The 23494-nt window shown below is 45.3% G+C and overlaps 2 protein-coding genes across 2 annotated transcripts; one reads left to right on the top strand and one right to left on the bottom strand.

The window, feature by feature from the left end:
- Window positions 1–985: 985 nt before the first annotated feature.
- LOC5506831 (protocadherin Fat 4) lies at window positions 986–20486 on the top strand. Its single transcript, XM_001627462.3, has 8 exons — window positions 986–8601; window positions 9333–10255; window positions 10570–13901; window positions 14249–14927; window positions 15260–15321; window positions 15916–16220; window positions 16737–17038; window positions 17300–20486. Exons 1-8 carry the CDS (start codon window positions 1383–1385, stop codon window positions 19508–19510), a joined length of 15033 nt encoding a protein of 5010 aa, XP_001627512.3. The 5' UTR covers window positions 986–1382; the 3' UTR covers window positions 19511–20486.
- Window positions 20302–23494, bottom strand: LOC5506833 (probable GTP-binding protein EngB). Its single transcript, XM_032375297.2, has 6 exons — window positions 23157–23494; window positions 22931–23023; window positions 22458–22609; window positions 21861–21960; window positions 21276–21394; window positions 20302–21199 (listed from the first exon to the last, which is right to left on the bottom strand). Exons 1-6 carry the CDS (start codon window positions 23415–23417, stop codon window positions 21130–21132), a joined length of 795 nt encoding a protein of 264 aa, XP_032231188.2. The 5' UTR covers window positions 23418–23494; the 3' UTR covers window positions 20302–21129.

Raw genomic sequence — 23494 nt, 5'->3', positions numbered from 1 at the left:
CTGCGTTGGCCCTGAAGGCCATATCTGTCAATACCTAACCCTTCCCTGTCTAGCGCGAAAAGCCTTGCCGGACTTCGTTGACCTTTAGAATCAAGTGATTGTACCAAATCAATTTACCAAACGGCAATGAAACTTCAATTCAGATTCTTCAGGGTGTTGGGTGTTGTAAAAAGGAAACACCCAATGATTATGAAATTAAAGAGGACATTAATGTGTAGATGTTAAACGCGAATTATAACGCCATCAAATCCCAGGACCACTGAGAAAGCGGCCGGAAAGTGTGATTGTCTTTTGTTTTGGTGCGCGAAGCCCTGCACTCGATAATTTGTTCCGTATTGCCACGCGGAGCATCTTAGCGGTGAGACCGACAACGAAGCACTTACTTCTGAAAGGAACTGATTATTTCTGTTATCAGACATAGCTATTAGTAAAGCGTTTCTACTGATTGAAGCCATCCCTCCTACGGGTGAATCGATAAAGATAGTTTCAAGATTTCTCTGACCTTTTCTCACCATGCAAACTGCGGGAGACGACTAGTCAATCACGTCTAAACGCAAAGCTTGTCATAAAAAGTTACTCTGGGTTTAACTTGTCTCTCTGTTTATACAACCAGCCTGTTATCCTCCACGCTTGAAAGGTCTTACAATAGACTTGTTTGGTCTCAGTTATACATTCTTTGTTTATAGATTCCTTGTCGAAAGATACTTTCCCGAAATAGCACAGGCATCGCGGCCTCACGCAGGAAATCGATGAAATATTATTATCTCCAAGGAAATTGCGCGAAGCGAAATTCATTTTATGAATATACCGATGTGTAATTAAGTGATCTAACACCGAAACCCTGACAAAGAACCCCGGTCTAATATAATTGAATTCAACGATTTTCTGTTTGAGATGTGATTACATGGAATTTTTATATTGTGAATCTATCACGTGACTGGATAGACTCCTCCCCTGGGGGATATATATCGCGTTGATTGACAGCTCCAGGAGCTGCAGTGTTTCAGGTCTCACTCGAATGCTATTTATCAGCTTGGATATAAATCGTTGTAAAGTCAAACTTCGCAGAACAAATTTTAAAGGCTTAATCATCTGTCTTATCGCAGGAGAAGTCCTCTCTTAAGACTGCTGGAGATCTAAAGGAAGATCAACGCTGACTTGGAGGGATTGATCGGTAGAATCGATGCAGAATGTAGGAGAAATTTAACAAGCTCATCAACGGTTCTTAAACACACACGGCAACGCACCACCGGCCTTGAGGCATCATCTGTCTTCTTGACTTTCTACGCCAAGGAATGGTTTGCCAAAGCTCTACTTTAAGAAGTCACAGAACGTTATTATGACCGGACATATACCGAATTATAACTACGGTTGTGGAAGTTATGGTTAGCCAAATTCGAACGGGCATACCGCTAGTGCGAATTCGATCGCTTTGGTGTAAAGCATCGCTTGTGTCTTGGATATCACTATGGATGTTTGCTGCAAGTGTTTCTGCGGGATCATCGTACACATTCCACGTACAAGAGGAACAACCTCCAGGAACTTATGTTGGGAAAGTTGATGGAGCATCGGCCTTCGAGGGGAGTCCAAAACAATTTGGATTTAACTCTAATACCGGAGTTATTTCCACAACGGCTCGCATTGACCGCGAGACAACAACACAAATATCGCTTCAACTTCGAACGCTAAATCCATCAAGTCAACCTATAAGTGTTCAAGTCCAAGTTGATGATATCAATGACAATGAGCCGCGGTTTCCAACGCTTTATTATACACTTAGAATTCGCGAATCCATGGATGTAAATACTACAAACCCCATCAATACAGCAACCGACCCAGACGCCGGAAACAATGGGACAGTTGATTATGCGATTGCTTCTGGAGACAACACTGCGACTTTTTCGCTCGGTACAAAAGCATGTCCAACAGGCTCCACTCTTTGTGTTATCACTAAGAAACCCCTGGATAGAGAAACTACAGATTTTTACCAACTGAATATCACTGCAACTGACCGGGGGACTCCTGCGTTGATGGGTTATTGTTTGATAAACATAACAATTCTTGACGAAAACGACCACGCACCAGTTTTTACACAAAACTCGTATTTGGGTTCAATCGCCGAAAATACTAAACCGGGAGTTAGTATATTGAGGGTTTCTGCCGCCGATAGAGATTCGGGTTCTAATGGTGATATTAAATATGCGATTGATTGGGATGCAATCCAGTCCAATTCAATTTTTGATTTGGACTCTTCTACTGGCGTAATAAGAACTAAACAGAACTTGGATTTCGAAGTAAAAAATTCGTACACATTCAATGTTATCGCTTCCGACGGGGGTGTTCCATCGAAAAATGATCTTGCTACTGTAACTATAAACGTCCTAGATACGAACGATAATTCACCACAACTAAAAATTACATATTTGCCACCTCACAATGGGGATAAGGCAATAAGATCCGAAAACTCCCTAATCAATACAAATATTGCATATATTCTTGTCACGGACAAAGATTCAAACACTAACAGTCAAACAGAACTTAAAATTACCAATGGAGATGACGAAGGATGCTTCAAAGTTGAGTTTCTTGGGTTTTACTTCATACAATTACAGAAACCTCTTGACCGTGAACTTGTCCCATTTTATAATTTAACTCTGAATGTGACAGACAAGGGTGTTCCTTCACGAAGTACACTTGGTTTTGTACTGATAGATGTTACAGATGTGAATGACAACTCTCCTGCATTCACAAGTAATGCCTACACTGCTAATATTAGTGAACTTGCACAGAATGGGAGCTATGTCTTGCAGTTAAATGCTACTGACCCTGATGAGGGCGATAATGGCACTGTTACCTACTCTATAACAGGTGGCAATGATCTAGGGTGGTTCCAGGTTGATTTCCAATCAGGACTTGTTACAACGGCAAAGCCATTGGACCGGGAGCAAGTGTCATCTGTCACTATTACAATAACTGCACAGGACCATGGTTCAGCCCCTAAAACTGGATCAACTACAGTTACTGTGACAATCATAGATGGCAATGACAATAAACCACGCTTCATGAAGAGTTTCTATAAAGGTACAATATCAGAGGGTGCAAGCATAGGAGCAACTGTTCTACAGGTTTCAGCTACTGATGTGGACAGTGGTGATAATGGTAGGATAACATACGAAATATCATCTAGTGATGCACAGGTGAATGGCCTGTTTGAATTGAATACACAAACTGGAGTATTGAGGACAAAAAGTCAACTTGACCGTGAAACCAAGAGCTTATACTCATTCACAGTGTTAGCAAAAGATCATGGTGACCCACAATTGATGTCAAGTGTGAAAGTGGAATTGACAATCTCAGACATAAATGACAATGCACCAGTGTTTTACCCTGTTGAGTATTTTGCAAGCATCATGGAGAACGAACCCCCAGGGAAATTACTGCAGGTGACTGCTACAGATGCCGATGAAGGCACCAATGCTGTTATCTCTTATGATATAATAGGAGGTAATAACAATGGGAACTTCTCAATTGACTCGTCTACTGGAGTCATCAGCACTCTTGCATCTCTTGATCATGAAGTTGAGGAGTTCTTTTCTCTCATAATCTCAGCAAAGGATGGTGGTAATAAGTATGCAGCCAAGACTGCAGTTGTTAATGTGACAGTTCTCAACAAAGCTGACAACCTTCCAGTATTTCTATACGAGATGTACAACTTCACTGTTTACGAGAATGTCCCCAAAGGAACTCTTGTTGGGAGGGTCTATGCAACAACAAAGGATAAGAATGGAAGTATTAGCTATGCTATTGTCTCTGGAGATCCAACAAATTTGTTTTTGGTAGACTCCACTGGGGGTATTATCAAGATTAATGGGGATATGGACAGAGAGGAGAAAGCTCAGTACTTGTTGGCTGTCATTGCAAGAGTTGGTACTGTCAAACCTCTGTCTGCTCAAGCTACTGTGAACATTGAAGTGCTTGACCGTAATGACAACGCCCCACAGTTTTCTACCTCTAGTGTGATTGTTGACATTGATGGTACCTGGTTAGTTGGTCAAGTTGTTTATAATGCTGCTGCAGTTGATTTGGATGCTGGTAAAAATGGCTTGGTTCGATATCAGCTCACCTCTAATGCTGAGGGATTACTCTGGATCAATTCGACATCTGGAGTCATAAAACTGGCAAGGAAGTTGACAGATGGTGATGAGACACAATATACAGTGCAAGTACTTGCATCAGATTCTGGCTCACCACCTCAACACAGTACTATGACAATTCACATTACCCTGTCAATTAACCACCCACCCAAATTTACCCTCAGTTCCTATGTCACACATGTTTTGGCATCACAACCGCTAAGCTACCAGTTCTTCTATGTTGTTGCAGTTGATCAAGATTCAGGGAAAAATGGACAACTATTTTACAGTATTCCTCAGGGTAATGAGGAAGGGCTCTTTGGAATATTTCCTGGTGGTAAGCTTTACATCAGAAAATCCTTACTCCAAGCACTCAAGGGGTCCTATGATCTTATCGTCAGGGCAACAGACGGAGGTGTGCCATCCTTCAGTGCTAGTGTTCCTGTCACTATTTACATCCAGGACTCAAATGATCACCGATCCTTATTTGTAAATAACACCTTCAGATTTGCTGTCGCAGAAAATAGCAGCCCTGGAACTTTGGTTGGAACATTGGTTGCTCATGCACTTGACCATTCTAGAACCAAGGACATTGTGTATTCTTTAATTAGTAGTGAGAGTCACTTTGCTGTTGATGTTCGGAGTGGCCAGATCACTACACGTGTAAGACTTGATCGGGAGGAGCTGATAAAGAATACAGGTAGTAATGTGTACATCATGCAAGCTGAGGCCATGTATAATGACACTACAATCAAGCGTGACAAGGCAATAGTTATTGTTACTGTTACTGATCTTAACGATAATGCACCTGTCTTCGGCCGTGCTGTGTATGCTATTACGGTCAGTGAGCTCTCTTTACCTGGCTCGCCAGTGTTCAGGATAAAGGCTATGGATGCAGATAAAGGAGACAATGCAAAGTTCTTTTATTCACTTGTGTCTGGCACTGGCATGGACAAGTTTTTTATCAATAGCTCAACTGGGGAACTCCATCTCAGCAAGACTCTTGATAGGGAAACTACCAGCAGTTATAACCTAGTAGTGAAGGCAACTGATGCAAGTAATGCCAACTTGTATTCAACTGCAAAGATTGAGATCACAGTAGGCGATTCTAATGATCAGATACCAGTGTTCCCTGAATCGAATTACACTGTGAATATCACTGAAGATGCTCTGATTGGATCACTGGTTATTAATCTCAATGCTTCTGATAAGGACATTGGACAGAATGGACTCATCAAATATTCTATAAGTGATGGTAATCTTGCTGCAATGTTTGATGTGGAAAGTGCTACAGGAAGGCTGATTGTGGCAAAATCACTGGACTTTGAAACCACTCAGCTGTATGAGTTAACCATTACAGCTCAGGATCATGGACTTATCCCACTCTCTTCAACTGTTAATGTGACCGTTAATGTTCTTGATGTGAATGATAATGCACCATTATTTCCAACTCAGCCAGTGACATTGACAGTACAAGAGAATGTGAATACTGGGTTCCCTGTGGGGCGGTGCACCGCAAGCGATAGGGACACTGGTACCAATGCTCACATCGCTTTCAGTATGTACAGCCAGACTCCATCCAAGACCTTCAGTGTCAACTCTGCGACCTGCGAGATCACCACCATTGCTGCTATAGATCTGGAAACAATGCCTGCTGGAAGGGACTCCTTCCAGTTGGTTGTCATGGCAACAGACCAGGGGTCGCCAAAGCTGTCGACAAGGAAGTCGATTACAGTGCAAGTGACAGATGAAAATGATAACTCACCAGGTTTTGTTTCTCCTCCTGCCGCAGCTGCCGGGAGTAGTTTAAATGTGATGACCATAACTGCTGAGGACCCTGATAGAAATTCAAACGGGAAGGTCACCTATTCAATCATAAGTGGAAACAATGGCTACTTCAATCTACATCCGTCCACTGGTCAGCTCCAAATGATTCATCAAATTCCAGACAACCCCACTATCTACCAACTCACCATCCAAGCCAGCGACGGAGGACAACCATCTCGACAGACTCAGACGGTCGTCTCTGTGTTCAAGGAGGGTCCTATTGGAGGTGGACCAACATTTAGCAGCGCTGACTACCAGGGAAGCGTCACTGAAAACAAAGTTGCGGGGACAAGTGTTGTCACAGTGCTAGCTGCATACCCACAAAGCAGCTTAAATGGTAACATTGAGTACTACCTTACAAGTGACTCAAGCAAGGGAGGCTTTGAGGTTGTTAAAAGTACGGGCGTAGTGAAGACTACCAGGGGTATCGACCGTGAGGGCATGGGGGCTTCATTCAACCTTGTTGTGTATGCCGTAGACAAACAGGGCCCTAGTGCACGCACCTCATCCGCAACAGTCACCATAACAGTGCAAGATGTTAACGACAACGCCCCTGTATTCACAAGTGATGAATTCACTGTGAGCATTGCAGAGAATGTTGATGATGGCACGACAGTGATTACGGTGACTGGCACAGATCCCGATGCGGGTGATAATGCCAAGGTCAGTTATGCAACCTCTGGCGGTAGTCATGGGAACAAGTTTGCAATCGATGCATCTTCTGGTAGGATCTATACCACTGGGACCTTCGACAGGGAGACTAAAGACGACTACAGCATCAATGTCACCGCCAGTGACCATGGAAACCCTTCAAAGTCATCCACATGCGTTGTCCTGGTAACTGTTGCAGATACCAATGACAACTCGCCCAAGTTTCCCGCATTACACTATGTTTTTGATATCGCGGAGGATGCAGCTGTTGGGGCCAGTATTGGGACCGTTTCAGCTTCTGATGCGGACATTGGAGAGAACGCCCGACTGACTTACAGTATTGTGAGCCCAGAAAAAGCAACTTTCTCGATGAATCCAGTCACAGGTGAGATCACCGTTGGACAGAGGCTTGACCGAGAAGGGGTGGAACATTACCTACTAAATGTCACCGCTACGGATAATGGCCGGCTGAACACCAACGACGCATCGGTCGATGTTTACATCAACGTTCTGGACGTTAACGACAATGCTCCTCAATTCGAAGCCGCTGTGTACCATGGAGAGATCTCGGAGTCTGCTGATAAACTCACGCCCATTGTCACAGTCAAGGCTATCGATAAGGACTCGGGCTCGAACGGCATCGTGAAGTACAGTCTGATATCAGGGAATGATGGAGACGCTTTTACGATTCTTGGTAATGGAACCATTGTGAATGCTGAGGTGTTGGATAGGGAGAAGAAAAGTACATACAATCTTGAAGTACGTGCTGTCGATCAAGCCACTTCTGGTGGTCTTGAGGGCGTTACACGTGTTGTTATCAACGTGACAGATGTCAACGACCAACCTCCGGAATTCACCTCCGCCTCTGTCGCACATGTGTCCGAAAACTCAAGGGTCGGTGATGTGGTATTGACTGTGATAGCGGTTGATGCTGACGAGGGATCGAACGGAGATGTGGTCTATAGTTTGGGTCTCGATATTGGCGCACCGTTCAGTCTCGGGTCCAAAGATGGCGTCTTGAGAGTGTCCGGATCAATGGACCGAGAGAAAAAGGCAAACTACAGCATACGAGTAACTGCCACTGACTTGGGAACACCACCACTATCGGCTAGTATGGAAATCACAGTTATTGTAGATGATTATAACGACCACAGACCAGTGTTTTTATCTCATATTGGAACCGTATTTATTGACGAGAATGCTTCACCGGGAACTGAAATTATCACACTACAGGCCGTGGATGGCGACTCGGGCGTTAATGCAGAGATTCGCTATGCTTTTGTGACGGGAAATAGTAACAATTCCTTCACCATCAACTCCATCACCGGTAGACTCCGCACAGCAAGAAACCTAGACCGTGAGACGACTCCTAGGTTCACCTTAGAAGTCCTCGCTTATGATCTGGGAGTCCCGAGGAAAGATAGCGTGACAAACGTCACGGTGGTGTTACGTGACGTCAACGACAACCAACCTGTGTTCACAATGTCAGAGTATGCTGCAGAAGTGAGTGAGGGTGTAGTTGAGTCGAACATCGTGACAGTGGTAGCTGAAGACCGGGATATCGGCAGCGATGGCTCAGTCACGTACCGTATCACTCAAGGGAGAGAAGGTGGACTCTTTGTCATCAACGAAAACACGGGTACAATAGGGATTACCGCTAAATTGGACCGGGAAACCAAATCTAAATATACCCTACGCGTTCAAGCGACTGATGGTGGTAGTCCGGCACTTTCCTCAGAGGCTGATGTCATTGTGAACGTCCTGGATCAAAATGACCACGCCCCTGTTTTCACCCCGGCCACGCTGACTGTGAAGGTTCAAGAGGACACAGGATCAGGTACCACTGTGATCAAAGTGTCTGCCGTTGATGGTGATGTTGGCTCTAATGCCGATGTGACCTACTCGTTGAAGTACAGCTTCAGCCGGTTCAGCATCGATAGCAAGACTGGCGTGATCACGACAGTCAGACCGCTGGACAGGGAAATAGCAGGTAACTATCTTTGAAGCACGAAAAAAAAAAATGGAATTTCCAATTTTGCTCCCTCTTTTATAAGGCTGACAACCCTTATTATGTGGGCTAAGAACAGAAATAACATTCATGACGCTTGAAGACTCTTAGGCCGACTAGTGTTGATTATTGATTATTTTATGCTTTAGCAACAGAATAGAGCCGTTGATATTGAAGGCTGGATAGATTTCATAGTAATTCAAGTGGATTTAGTTTGTTTTTGAAATGTTGCTTTGATTTCGTCGCGGCATTAGATCCAGCATACACGTCGGCTCCAGATGCTCTTATAGTATTCTGGCTGAAGCCTGGCAAATACCATCATATGCCCAGCACCAACCATTTCCTATGGTGTTTGTTGCCGGTGCGTAAGGCAAAGCGGCGGTGAGAATCAGAGAACGCACTTATTAAAGCGGAAATCGCACCAGTTTACTTCCGTCGGGCCGAGAGACCCCAACCAATAAAATGCAACAGAATCTATTAGAATCTTACAGCCCATTCGCTCTAAATTATCAGTCACGTGCTCGATGAAACTTTTAAGAGACAAACTTTCTTTTAGATATTTTTAGCGTTTTCTCTTAAAAATTATCGGAAATTGTTACGTAATTGACCGGAAGTAAACTGGTGGTATCGCAGGGAGTTCGATGACAAATGTTTTTAGTGCGTGCTTTTGGCAAAAATTGAAATTCTAACAAGTTTTGTTTTCTTCACACCAGGCCAGCACAAACTTGAGGTTCTGGCCAGTGATGCTGGCAAGCCGCCCTTGCAAGGGAAACTCGACCTCGATATCATCGTGGGGGACAAAAACGACCATGATCCAGAATTTCAGCAGTCCCAATTCCAGGCCACTATTTCTCAGTCGGCTCCTGTTGGTACAATAGTCTTCGTCCTCTCTGCCCGTGACGAAGACACCGGTGAGAACGCAGAGTCGGATTACTCCATAACAAGCGGTAACGATGCTTCTGTGTTCAGCTTGAACGCGCGCAGTGGAGTGATCTCAGTATCAAGGACTGTACCGTCCAGTCCGGCGCAGTACTCCTTGAAGATCAAGGCCGCGAACCGTAACGCCCCCGGACGCACCGATAGCGCTACCCTACAGATTACCGTCTCAAGCGCTGTATTCCCGCGTTTTCTCCACCCCGACCAGTCGATTTCTATCTCTGAGCTCACCCGAGTGGGAATGGAAATACTCACTGTTAACGCCACCGGTCATACCACATTTGATATCGCTGGCGGTAACCATGGCGACGCGTTTGACGTAGACGCAGTGCAAGGTGTTGTGAAGGTGAAAACTCCCCTGGATTATGAGAGGTACCCTAACTACACCCTGATCATCGGGGCCTATGATGGCAGCGTTCCGCCGCATGTGGGATACGCGCGGGTGGTGATCACATTACAAGATGAAAACGACAACGTGCCTGTGTTTAGCCAAAGAGTGTATACTGCGTATGTGCCCGAGGGGAAGTCTGCTGGAGTGTCAGTTCTTACAGTGCTGGCGTCTGATGAGGACTCTGGTGTGAATGCCGGGGTGGAGTACCACCTGGTAGGGAGTGACCCATTCCAGGTCTCGCGCACCACCGGGCTGGTCACCACTTCCGATGTTCTGGACCGTGAGCTTGTCGGATCATATACGCTAAAGGTATGTCGCCCATAGTGTGTCGCGTCAGAGTGTTTTTTTTTTATTAATCCATCCAACACAGAGAGAATAAGAACTTTAAATGAAGAACCTGCTCAAGTTAGAACCTCTTTAAGAATCTAAAATGCGTCACCTGTGAAGAAAAATATTTACTTAAACTGTAAAAGAACATCAAAGTATTTCTTGGAAACGATTTGTAAACAGATTTTACTTTTATGCCAATTTTATTCCATTGGTTAGGATTTGCTTTGTATTTTTTGTGATGTAACTGTAAGTCGTAACAACAATCATGTGAACCCATCATTGTGATTATACAGGTGCGTGCTGAAAACCCTGGGAACAGATCCATGGCGAGCGAGGCGATAGTACACGTCACAGTTACTGACATCAACGACACCCCGCCCACCTTACAGCAGCCGCTGACTGCCTCTGTCTCGGAGCAGGCTCAAGCCGGGGATCTGGTCCTGCAGTTGCACGGTGATGACAAAGACGAGCCGGTAAATTCCCCGCTACACTACGGTTTCTTGCCGAACGGAAACCCCGGGGGCGTGTTCGCTATTGGGGCACTCAGTGGCAACATCACACTTGTGAAAAATCTGGACAGGGAGACCAAATCATTGTACTCGCTGGAAGTATTTGTCAACGACAGTCTTCATGTCACGCAAGCGACCGTTAAGGTCACGGTCACTGACATCAACGACAACCCCCCGAAGTTCCTCCTTTTACCCTATGTTACGCAACTTCCGGAAGACTCGGCTGTCGGCGTAACAGTCATGAACGTAACGGCGGTAGACGCAGATGAGGGCACTAACGTGGAGCTCAACTACGAATTCCTGCTCTCCCCCTACGGTAGCTTTTTGGCCGTCGACGCAAGAACAGGGATGATTACGCTGAACCGAGCAATCGCCTTCAAACCTTTCTCTGCATTGCCAAACCCAAACATTTACAATCTGACTGTCCGCGCGCGCAATATCTACCCTCCTCATTACAAGGCCGACGCGGCCATTCAGATCGAGGTCCTGGACACTAATGACCACGCCCCTGTCTTCGTCAAGTCCGTGTACTTGTTGTTTGCCGTCCAAGACGCCGGAAGTGGCGTCAGCATTGGCCGGGTGGAGGCAGTGGACAAGTTTGATTACGGTCCAAATGCGCTAGTTCGTTATGAGGCGATAAGCGGAAACGGGACAGGGAGGTTCAGGGTGGCTCCCGAAACAGGGGAGGTGCTTATCGCCAGCAGCCTCAGAGATGATGTCAACAAGACTTATTACATCCGTGTCCGAGCTTCGGACATGGGCCAGCCAAAAATGTCGGACACTGCCGGCGTGTACGTGGAGGTGACTGAGCGAAATTTACACCCGCCTGTGTTCAGCAAAGCGGTTTATCAGACGAGTGAAAATGAAGACATCGCGGTAGGGAGCGCACTGTTAACTGTCACCGCTACCGATAGGGACTTCGGGCGCAATGGGGAGATCTCTTATGATATCATTGCTGGGAATTCACAAGAGTATTTTGGAATCGGGCTAACGAATGGTTCTCTCTACGTATCGAAGCCTCTAGACTATGAACACCAAGAGAATTATTCGCTGAACGTGTCGGCGACAGACGGAGGGAAGGAACCCAAGACGAGCTACGCGACAGTGCGGATCACCTTGCGGGACGTGAACGACAACAACCCTGTCTTCTCACCAATTGAGTACCGGTGTGAGCTAGCCGAGAACACCACACCGCGGTCAGTCGTGGTGTGCAGCGTGCGGGCCACCGACCGGGACGAACGTGGCCAACAATCCGTCCGGTATAGCATCCTAGGGGGGTCTGGTAAGGATAAGTTTGTCATTGATGAAAGGACAGGAGAGATACGTGCAACAGTGGAATTCGATTTCGAAGTGACAATGAGCAGTTTCCTTATGATAGCCGCAAAAGACGAGGGGCTCTCGCCACAGAGAACAGCCGACCCGCCGGCTAGTGTCCACATACTCATAACCGGTGTGAACGAGTTTTTACCTGTTTTCGTGCAATCTGTGTTTACTGCGACTGTCGCGGAGAATGCACCTATTGGGCACTCTGTTTTGCGGGTGTCAGCCACGGATAAGGATAAAGGTCCGGATGGAGTGGTCCTCTACCACCTACTGGGGTCCGATAATCAACAGGGGTTCGACCTTGATTCCAACACCGGGACCCTGAGCGTGTCCGGCGACCTTGATAATGAGCGGGCGGGAATTGTCACCCTTCGAGTCATCGCCAAAAACCTCTTTCAGAACTCTGTCACGCCATCCAGTGTAGCTCACGCAACCATTGTCGTGACCGTCACGGATGCAAACGACCCGCCGCGATTCCTGAAGAGTGTTTACTCGGCGCACGTGACGGAAGGGTCACGCATTGGGCATGTCGTGACAAACGTGACAGCCGTTGATGATGATAGCGATATCAGAAGTATTAGGTATGGGATCAGTGCGGGTAACACCGGCAACGCATTCGTCATGGATGCCGTGACGGGATTCGTGCGAACAGCCGCCGAGCTCGACCGAGAAGCAATCGCCGAGTATCGACTGACCGTGACAGCTACCGACAACGGCACGCCTCCTATGACTGGTAACGCAACGCTCGTTGTTACGCTGGACGATATCAATGACAACCCACCCCACCTGACTCCGTTACCATGCATTGGTCGTGTGACGGAAAATAAACCACAGGGCACCCAAGTTATGACTCTTAATGCCGAGGACCCCGATCTGGATCCGAACAGAGGTCCATTCAAATACAGTATTTCCGGTTCCGATTATGGTAGCTTTCGGTTGAATGTGTCATCAGGAGTAGTGTCGACGGTTAAGTCGCTGGATCGGGAAAAACAAGACGCTTATAACATCTCCATAAAAGTGACTGACGCCCGCGGGCTGTCAGCAGTCAACTTCTGCATGATACACGTCGAGGACCAGAACGACAATCGCCCCAAGGCTACGTCACGTGACGTCTACGTTCATACCTTCGAGGGCAAGTTTCTTGGAGGCGTGGTTGCTGACGTGCGGCCTGATGACCCGGATATTGATGACCCTATGACATGTGCACTACTAAACCCCCCGCAGAATAACATCTTCAGCTTCCCCCGCGGCAACTGCGAGTTGAGCTCGCTGGCCTATTCCCAGGACGCCCGGTTTGATCTATCCGTGAACGGTTCAGATGGCTTGGGTGCTGTTACATACCTAATCACGCTACGCTTTTTGGGATACACGGAGACGACGTTGCAGCAGGGCGTGGTGGTGCGGTTACGAAACACCAATACCAGGGACTTCCTGGCCAACTCCTACCACAAGTTCACTAGTGCTGTCAACGCGACTCTACCTTCTGGTTACTCCTCACAGATCATGAGTGTAGACTCCTCAGGAGATGGATTAGTAGACGTGCTGGCGTCTGTGCGCCAAGGAGGGACGCTGATGATACGGGATCGAGTGTCTGGCCATTTAAAGGACAAACTAGTTTCCAGTAGTGCTTTAGACATCGCCACTGTAGACTACAATCCCTGTACCACAAGCAACCAGTGTCTGAACGGAGGGGAGTGCAGTAGTGCGATACAAGCTTCTAGGCGCGGTCACGTGGTCAGCTCTACACCTGTTGTTATGGTGACGGCGGGATACACTTGGAAAATCACGTGCAGGTAAGCATGTAATTGGCTATTGAGGGTTAGACACGTGTGTGTGTAGTATATTCAGCGACTGCTTGCCAAACGTTCGGTTCAATCGGTTCGGTTCAATGTAGATGTATTTATAGTTTTGTAATCCAAAGAGAAAGCATGTTTTCCACCAGCCTTGGGTAGCTGCAATAAGTGTCAATTCTGTCTGATATATCTTTCCTGGTTATATGTCCGATCTCAGTCAGTAGCTAGTGGTACCACACCATTCAGGAAAGCATAAAAGTTTTTTTTACCTGTATTTTGTACCTCCTTCCTTTATCTACAGATGTAGCTTGTGGCTTATTCTCTAATTTACATTTTAATTCTCTTAGCTGTAAGCCTGGATTCACCGGTTCCCAATGCGAAGAGAGCGTGAACGATTGTAACCCCAATCCTTGCAGAAATGAAGGGACTTGCACTGATAACAACGGCTCCTTCAAATGCTCATGCATCCCCGGATACACGGGCCGCCTGTGTGAATCCGACATCGATGAGTGTTTAACAAACCCTTGCAAACACGCAAGCGCGTGTGACAACACGCCTGGGGGGTACACTTGCACTTGCAAACCTGGATATACTGGTCAGAACTGTGACGTTGATATCAACTACTGTCAATCTTCGCCTTGTATGTATAACTCTACCTGCAAAGATCTACCGACCTCGTTCGAGTGTGTCTGTGATTTCGGCGGTCGGGGGGAACGTTGTGAAATCTCGAGTTTTGGCTTTGAGCCCGCGTCCTACATGCTCTTCCCTACACTCCAAGGCGTTAATCAGAAGACCTACAATAACATCACTATGGAATTCTCCACCTCGTCTCCAAATGGCTTGCTGTTTTATAACACTGATGGAACCCCGGCGGCGGCCGCGGATTTCATCGCGCTTGAAATCGTAGAGCGCTACCTGTGGTTCTCGTACAATCTCGGCTACACAGGGATCCCGGAGGTGATCAAAAGCGATCGTGCGGTGACTGACGGGAAGTGGCATCACGTGACCGTCATCAGAGACAAGAAGGTAACGTAATTAGTTCCAGTATTTTTCACATAACAAACGCGCGGTAATAAGAAAGGGAATGCTTTACAATTGTTATGCAATATATGTGGATAAGTGAGGGTCAGGTGGTTTTTCAAGAAATTAAGCATATTGCTGTTTCATTGCCGCTTTTGCAAAATACACGACATACTAGCATATTGATCTTTTGTTGTTGTTGCAGTAATTACTGTGTGACATAGCATGTGAAATTTGAGCAAAATTTTATTCTGGTGCGCAAGAGAAATGTGGCTTCGTTGACGCAGAAGTTTTTGTAAGTTTTGCAGTTTTACTTATTCTATAATCTCCCCTTACAGAAAGGCGAACTCCTTGTGGATGGCTCAAATAAGAAGACAGGAGAGGTTGACGGCGGATTCACGTAAGTGGTTGAAGTGTAACAACATTTTACACTGTGCCAAACGATTTTTAAAACGACACTACCTCTAACAACTTTCCTATAGAACTCTCTATATTTCCCTCACTTTCCTCAACTCAGTTCTCACCCTCTCACTCTCGATGTTTCTACTAGCACCCAGTAATAAAAATAATAAATAGATATAGCGCTTATACTAACCATGTTCTAAGCGCTTCACATTTAAAACCCTATTATGTTAATAAAAATGTCAATCCCGAGAAATGAGGAACACAAGCTTCTAGTAAGCTTACAACAAGTCAAATTCAGGGCCGAGAAACAGAAAGATACTATCCATGTACCTAACCTCTCTAACAATTAACTTCTATAAAAAGCAACACCAACTAGGCCACATACTCTCATTACTTTGAGCGCCCCCCCCCCCCCCCCCCCGTCCAAGCCTACACGTATAATAAAAACTTCTGTGACAGTTTATCCGACTAATTACAAAATTTGCTTACTACAACACTTTCCTATTTTGTAATTCCACCAATCCCACTCTTGAATTCCCATTTTCTCCATCAATATCAATATCAATATCTTGACCCTATGTTGTTACAGTCAACTAGAGCTGAATCAGTCGCCTCTTCTCGTCGGTGGCATCAAAGACTTCGACGCCTACCTGTCCGACTCCCGTAAACACGTGCGCACGCATGACTTCGTGGGCTGCATCCGGGATCTTTACGTTGACGGCGCGCGCCTTCAGATGCATGAAGCTCGGGAGAAGGAAGGCGTGATGAATCGCTGTCCAAGGAAGTCCTGGTGCACATGGAGCCCATGCGATAATGGCGGCACTTGCGTGGACACGTGGTTAGACTATTATTGCGAATGCCCGGATGGTTTTAGCGGCCGCAATTGTGAGAAAGGTATGTCCTTATAAGGGCTGTATTATCATTTTCATTTAGTTTGCAAATGTAGTTATAGGTTCCCTGGGGCCGGGAACTATAATATAGGAATCTCCAGACTTCTATCCCGTCTATCCCTTAAAGGTAGGTTGTTGAGTTGAACGTGGCTCGTTGACCGAAGTTTTATGTTTTCCTTCTTAATGAAAATTTGCACCAACCCAAGAAAAATTTGAATGCATTTCAAGATTTGTATTCCTCTTTTCTGCAAAATGTACAGAATGTAGTTTTGTTGAAAATTCAACATTAATTTGTAATCATATGATTGAGAATGACGGTGCACACCAAATGGCCTCAAAATGATTTTGTCGTTATACGTCAAATGACTCGACTAGAACTTCTCTAGTGACTAATTTTCAGTTATTTCTACTCCAACTACCTTCCCTAACTCCTTGAGGTTTCGAATTAACGAATTAATTAATCCCCTTCGCGATAGGTGTCCCCCAATACTTATATTTATCAAAACATATTTTATTACAGCGATGGAAGCCTTCCGGTTCAGCTCCACCAGCTACCTCGTGTTGACGTTCAAAGAGAGCTACCGCCGCAGCGAAAAGTTGAACAAGCGCCAGCCCGTTTCGGCCAGAAAAAGACGCGCGGTAGACTCGGTACTAACAGATTACGTGAGATTACGTCACGCGAGTCGGCGCCAGGTCTCCGTGGGTCGGGAGAGACGAGCAGTGTCCTCGGACCGCGAGGAATTCTCTATTCGTTTTCGTACTCGTCAAAATGGTCTGCTTCTTCTCGCTCAGGACAGCTCTGCGGATTACACCATCGTACAGGTACGACAGTTGTATGGCTTTTAATTGCACTAAAATGTCAATGACAGTGACTGGTTCCATTGCACCTTGGTATCTTGGCGCTTGATGGTACTAGCATTGACAAGGCTTTCAAGGTGCAATTGGACGGATTTTTTAAATACCGATAAAAGAATGACTCGTTGCATTTTAGGCACTAACTTCTTACTACACTTTAAGGGCTTTTATTGAAAAGACTATCGCGGTAAGTTTCTCAGCTTGATTCTTTGTTGTTATCACTTTCAGATCGCCTCTGGAAAGGTCACTTACTCGTTCCGCGCGGGCGAAGCCTCGCAGACCTTAACCGTCACCACCTTAGACGTCACTAACGGCAACTGGCAGAACGTGACATTAGAGCGTGACGCCAGGACTATCAGGCTAGCCACAGGAACGGAATTCACGCAACGCGAATTCGCCGTCACGCCACACAATTTTCTCGGCGCTAACATCCGCCAGTGGTCCCTAGGAGGAGCAACGCAAGTCCCGTCTGGTGTCACGCTAGAGAAGTTCAAAGGATGCATGGAGGATCTGAAGATTAACGGCGTGAATACCCCAATGAACGGCCCCAATAGATTTTTGTCCGCGGAGGCGCGGGGCGGAGCCGTAACCGAGGGCTGTGTGACCAGCGGCCAGTGTCAGTCCAGCCCATGCGCGAACAACAAGGAGAAGACGGCATGTTATGAAGACTGGGATAGCTACACGTGCGTGAGCGCCGCTCCCTGTCAACCAGACCCATGCAAGAACAACGCAACCTGCAAACCGCAGAAGGACGAGACTTTCCTCTGCGTGTGCGTCGGGAACTACACGGGCGCGCTCTGCTCGATCCCCCTTGCCTGTCAACTCAACCCGTGCGGGGAGGGGTACGATTGCTTAGGGGACGGCGCAGGGGGGAGGGTGTGCGTCACTGCTGGTAGAAGAGCGAGTGCTGATAACTCCACCAATGTGGGGATTATCGCTGCGGGAGTGTTTCTTGCGGTGGTAATAATAGCACTCTTGGTTGGAGTGGTAGCTGTGCGGCGCCAGAGACGCCTAAAAAAGCAATCAGACTATGACGCAAACCACTGTGAAGACATCTGCCCGCCCACTGACTTACAAGATGCGTCCCAGCGGACTTCTCCATCGCACAGTAGCGACGATAGCGGAGTAGTGATCAGAAATCCTTCCCAGAAATCCATGCATCTTCACTCCTCGACGGACGAGAGTAAGAACATTGTGATACATAATGTCGGCGCTCCAGAGGATTACCAGATCAAGTTGACCAAGTCGGACGAGAGGATAGATCACGGCTTTTCTGAATCCGACGTCGGGGAGTTCATAATTAGAAACGACTTCGCGTCTAAACACAGCAGTAGGGACCGGATAAACCATGCCAGTAGAGAGCATATTAACCACGGGAGTAGGGATCGGTTAAATCAACACTCGAATCATGGAAGTAGGGACCGGATAAATCGCGGGAGTAGAGACCACATTAACCACGGGAGTAGAGACCACATTAACCACGGGAGTAGAGACCAAATTAACCACGGGAGCAGTGAGCAGCTTCACCAAGTGATTAAACAGAGTACTCCAATTGAGCAAAATTATCGAGCTCCTGCTCCACGCAGGCCACGCACACGCACACCACGAAATGCACCCGGCTCCCTCGCGCGACAGGTGCTGGATAGACGACAGTTCGGCCCGCATCGCTCCGATCCGCGCAACCGAGGTCCTTCTCACTTGCACCCCCATCGCAAATGGAGAACAAATTCTATGGATACCACAAGTAGCGAGGAGCCACAAGACTTCTCCGACACGTGGCCTAGGTCTGACATTGATAATAACTCGGAGCGACTCGATTATTACGACATCGAGGTTGCTAGTATAGGTCAAAGCGAGGCAAGTTATCAGTATGAGCCCAGTAACTTTAAGGACAGTATGTTGCGGAGGGAAATGCCAGGACTCTCACCCGCGGAGATCGAACGCATTCGCCAACAAAGTAGAAATCCGCCTTCTGGGAGCTTCCTTGACGCAGTATCGACGTCTAGCGAGGACGCCCCGACCATGGACGACAAGTTATCTAGCCTGATGGAGCGTGCGGACAGCTCGAGTGAAAGCTCCGATGATACATTTACCTGTAGCGAGTTCGATTTCGATGAGAAACCCACGAGTAAAGCTGAGGAGGTGGAGCAGCACGGGACCCCCCACGGGAGCATGGTATTCAATAAGCTTACTAACCCACCCCATGTGGGGACACCACAGCACGGGTCTCACAACACGCTTAACCTTAGTGAGGATGAGCTAGTGATAGCTAATAGGTTCACACAGCGACCTGTGAACGGTACGAGTGATGCGTTTAACTGGGACGATGTGCTCAACTGGGGTCTGAGATACCATAACCTCCGAGGAGTGTATAAAGACATCGCCGAGCTGCCTGACGAAGAGGGGGAGGAGCCTGAGAATGAGGAGGAATATGTATGATTGACAGGCCAAAGAAACTGCGCGAAGAATACATGGATGACTCGCGTATTTAGTGCCGTGGGGGAAGATACTCTAGGTATATCCTAATTACCAAGTATTCTTAAATAGGTCCAACTCCAGAGCCATATATATTCTTAAACGTTTAACGCTTAACAGTAGAAAATCATGCAAAAACGTTTCTAAGTTTGGAGTATTTGGCTCTTTTTACAGATAAAAATGACTGCAATACATGCTGGGTAGAGTATGTAGGAACCTCTAAGTATCATCACACATGCATTGAGACTTTCAGTTCAGTACGTTCCTCACTTCGACTTTTTTTACTGTATTCATCAGATGTACCATTAACTCTTACACACATTTCGTACTTGCTGCTCGATATATGGAGTGATAAAATAGAAAAGACTATTTTTATACAGAGATACATTCTAGAGATCTATAAACATTGCTGCATTTGCAAGCAAAGTCATAGTATTAACTTAAACTTTTGTGCATATTGTATGACATAGCATAAATATAGCCTAGCGTTTTATGATATTGGTGTGACGATGGTTATTTATTTAGACTTCATCCAGACTGTAAACTCGGCCTTTGTAGGTATATATATTTAGTTGTACTTCTTTTTTTAACATAGCCAAGGAAGCAAATAGTTAACATGTTCATTGCCACATAAATAATGTGTGCAGCTTATTGTCAGATTTTTTTTAAAATTATCACCACGGTAATAAGTAAGTCACTTCAACTTAAGTGGCTGGGTTTGGGTAGCTGAGAAGGAGAGCGCAGTTGACTAAATCCACCACACTATTCAGTTTTTATTGTTGATCACGACTTCCCAACTTTCGTATTACATACAAAGCTTTTATAATTGATAGCGACTTCATCGTGTATGTACATGTGAGATATATGCATTGCATAGCTATATATTTGTACAAATGCAGACCGTTTTAAAAGATTAATAAAATAACTTTCAATATATAAATGATGTTTGTCTTTCGTTTTGTTTTAACTAGGAACCAAATGTCCTATCCGAAGTCTTTATTGTCTTACCAATATTTTTTGTGGGTTGTTTGTTGATGCAAACTTTTAGCGATTCTGGTCACATGCATATAAAAAACAGCATATGTTCTATATGCCAGCAAAAGATACATAAAGTATAACCAACAAATTTGGAACCCGATGCGAATGACCAAAATCCGTTTAAATTGGAAAGTAACTAGTAGCAAGATATTCAAGACTTTGGATTGCTGTGTGGTAATGGCTAATGCTCTAACACCACTGTTATAGTTTAGACCTGACGACTTCAAGTAAGTGAACAAGATGCCATATTGGTTAAACAATGACTGACCATGAGGTCAGGCAACTTTATTAACTATGCATGCGCATAACTCACTTGCGTGACAGCGTCACGGATACAACGCTTCCTAACCAGCCTAGTTCTTCGTGTGCTATCAAGTTTCTGTGATTCGGTTTTCTGTGGTTCCCCAGCCCAGTTTCTTACGGCCAACCACTGGATCCCAAAACATAATTTAAGAGACTATGCAGCCTTTCAAATTCTTATACTGCATTTCCATGGGCTCTTGAACCTGTTTGCCCTGAACATCAAAATTCTTCAACTGTCTTCATTAGTAGAAAATACCAACGTTCAAACCAAGAAAATATCTAAGTTCCGAAAGTCCAGTTTTATCTTTTACGCTGAAAACAAAACAAATATCAATTGTATTTTCAAATTCTCTTGCATATGATCTAAAAGCACGATATTAGAGCATACCTTATTGGGAAAACATGAGGGTAGCAGATATTTGATAGCTTGTCCACCCTCTGTTGAATGTTTGAGGCCACTAGCATCCATGAGTCTTTACTTACTTTATCCATCTTTGTCAAAACAATCTGAGAATCCACGCAGAATGGTCAGAAAATTTTCAAGGCTTTACACATTCTTTTTGGCTCCACTACATAGAAAGCCCTAGTCTGGACTGTACTCTAGTGTAACAGGATTGTGGATTGTGCACAAGTTGCGTCACAAAGCTTCTTTTGTTTGGTAGAACGAATCTTGATGAATATAGAGCTGGACTCAAAGGTGTCCTCTGGAATGGTTCTTACACCAGAGTAGACCCCATGTTTCGAACAGGGTCGTTGCAAGGATGGAGTCAGGATGATTTTTTCAAGCAAAAGCCATGGGCTTAGCAAGGTTATGTTCTTTGCAAGCACATGTATGTGAACTGGGGATGGGTGCAGTACCCATTTGTATTCCCCTGTCTTCCTCTACCAAACATTGGGGATTAAATGGAGCCCCCCAAGTTAAAAAGTGTTTTCACCCTTGAGCATACACTATGATTATCACAATCAAACTTACTTGAAAGGGGGTGTTAAATTCCTCTAGCATCTCTATAGCAACCAAATCATTGATCTTGATGCCAACTTCACCATCAATAAGCAAGCATACACTCTTCAACCTGTAACAAACCCAGTTTTGAAATTCTCTGACTAGCAGAAAAAAGATTACACTGGCATCTCTGTATAAACAGACGTCTTCAAGAATAGGAAAAGAGTACTAAAAGCAAGATACTGTCACAAAGAAAAAAGATAGTATTTACTGATCCTACAATAAGAAATGACCCACTTTTGGCGGCCAAGGGAGCTATAAGCACCTGGTAAGAGATGTGTGTGTGTATCATCATCATCTCTATCATCTGGTCATTAAAAAGGGAGGGGGGCTTTATGTAGGGGATTAGGGGGGGGGGGGGTGGTAAAGTTTTTCATTGGCAAATGGGGAGGCCTTGAATATACAAAAAGGTGACCTAAAGCTGAATTTTTAGTCGGAAGCATTGAAAAAAAATTACTTATTTGAGTAAATTTTAACCCAAACCCTTCCCTTTTTAAATAATAAATTGTCCATAATTCAGGTCAGTGAGATGGAGAGGTTCCTGTTTAACAAAGGACTTTGCCGTACTGTTTTCCTGTGCGTTGCTTTAAGTATCTCTCGACGACCTGAACAAAATGATGGCTACCCGGGCCAACCCTCTCAACATAGCCATATCCAGGCAAGTCGACGATGTGGAATCTGGAGCCAACATTGAACAAGTTGATATGTCTGGTGTGTCCCTGTGGAGATAACATGATATTAATTAATTGAATGCGCAGTCAGGTGACCAGAGCTGAAATGACTCAAGGTTATGCATTTGTGTTGTTTAGAAGAATAATCCACTTAATCTCTCTCTACCAAAAATTATGTTGTTTTTTTACAATCAATCTCCAGAATTGTGTATGCTCTTAAACTATGTTCATGAAATTGTCCACAATTAAAAAAAACTTGTAAACTCTCAAGTTGAAATCACAAAACACTAGTGTCTTAACCATAGCTCGGATCATTGAAAGATATTCCGAGCCTTTTAAAGATATTCCTAGTATAGTTCTAGTTCTTACTGGGCGTTTCGATGTTCTTGCAAGCTTCTTCTGGTTAAGAAGTGCATTTATTAACGAAGATTTCCCAACACTTGTTCTTCCCACCAAAGCGATCTGCAAAGCATTATATGTTAAAAACAAGAACAGATTATCAACAGTAATTGTAAACTGTTGACATGGAACCCCCCCCCCCCCCCCCCCCCCCCACAACATGACAGAAACTATGAATATGAAAAGAACGCAATACCTCGGGAAGTGGCTCTAGTTTTTCTTCGTCATATATTTTCATAAATGACCCAGCAAGCGCTGTTTTTGGGCCGATGTTCCTAAACAACCTATCCGCTTCGCTCAAGTCTCGCAGACTAGGAGAAAAACTGCTCCTACACGCCGTGTGTTGACCTTGGGAAACAGCTCCACAAAACTCACTTGATTTTTGTAACAAAAGAGCTTTATCAATAATAGACGGGCCCGAAGCACAGAAGTACCTCGATTTTCTCAAAAGAAACATGAAAAGAGTAAAAACTAATTATTTTTAATGTAACATTGTCAAATGTCGCTGAAAACAGGTTTAGCACAGGCGTTCCT

The sequence above is a fragment of the Nematostella vectensis genome, chromosome 10 (genome assembly GCF_932526225.1).
Source record: "Nematostella vectensis chromosome 10, jaNemVect1.1, whole genome shotgun sequence".
Classification (NCBI taxonomy): domain Eukaryota; kingdom Metazoa; phylum Cnidaria; class Anthozoa; order Actiniaria; family Edwardsiidae; genus Nematostella; species Nematostella vectensis.
Note: the sequence above shows the minus strand (reverse complement) of the source record. Positions and strands in the feature narration are given on the sequence as shown.

What these genes read in the sequence shown, in the direction of transcription:
- LOC5506833 (XM_032375297.2), bottom strand. Translation starts at nt 23,417, where the DNA reads ATGTTTCTTTTGAGAAAATCGAGGTACTTCTGTGCTTCGGGCCCGTCT. An exon ending in AACTAGAGCCACTTCCCGAG is followed by an intron (nt 23,024 to 23,156) that starts GTATTGCGTTCT and finishes AATGCTTTGCAG; the next exon opens with ATCGCTTTGGTGGGAAGAAC. An exon ending in AATTTAACACCCCCTTTCAA is followed by an intron (nt 21,395 to 21,860) that starts GTAAGTTTGATT and finishes GTGGATTCTCAG; the next exon opens with ATTGTTTTGACAAAGATGGA.
- LOC5506831 (XM_001627462.3), top strand. Translation starts at nt 1,383, where the DNA reads ATGGTTAGCCAAATTCGAACGGGCATACCGCTAGTGCGAATTCGATCG. An exon ending in TCGGATCATATACGCTAAAG is followed by an intron (nt 10,256 to 10,569) that starts GTATGTCGCCCA and finishes GTGATTATACAG; the next exon opens with GTGCGTGCTGAAAACCCTGG. An exon ending in GAGGTTGACGGCGGATTCAC is followed by an intron (nt 15,322 to 15,915) that starts GTAAGTGGTTGA and finishes ATGTTGTTACAG; the next exon opens with TCAACTAGAGCTGAATCAGT.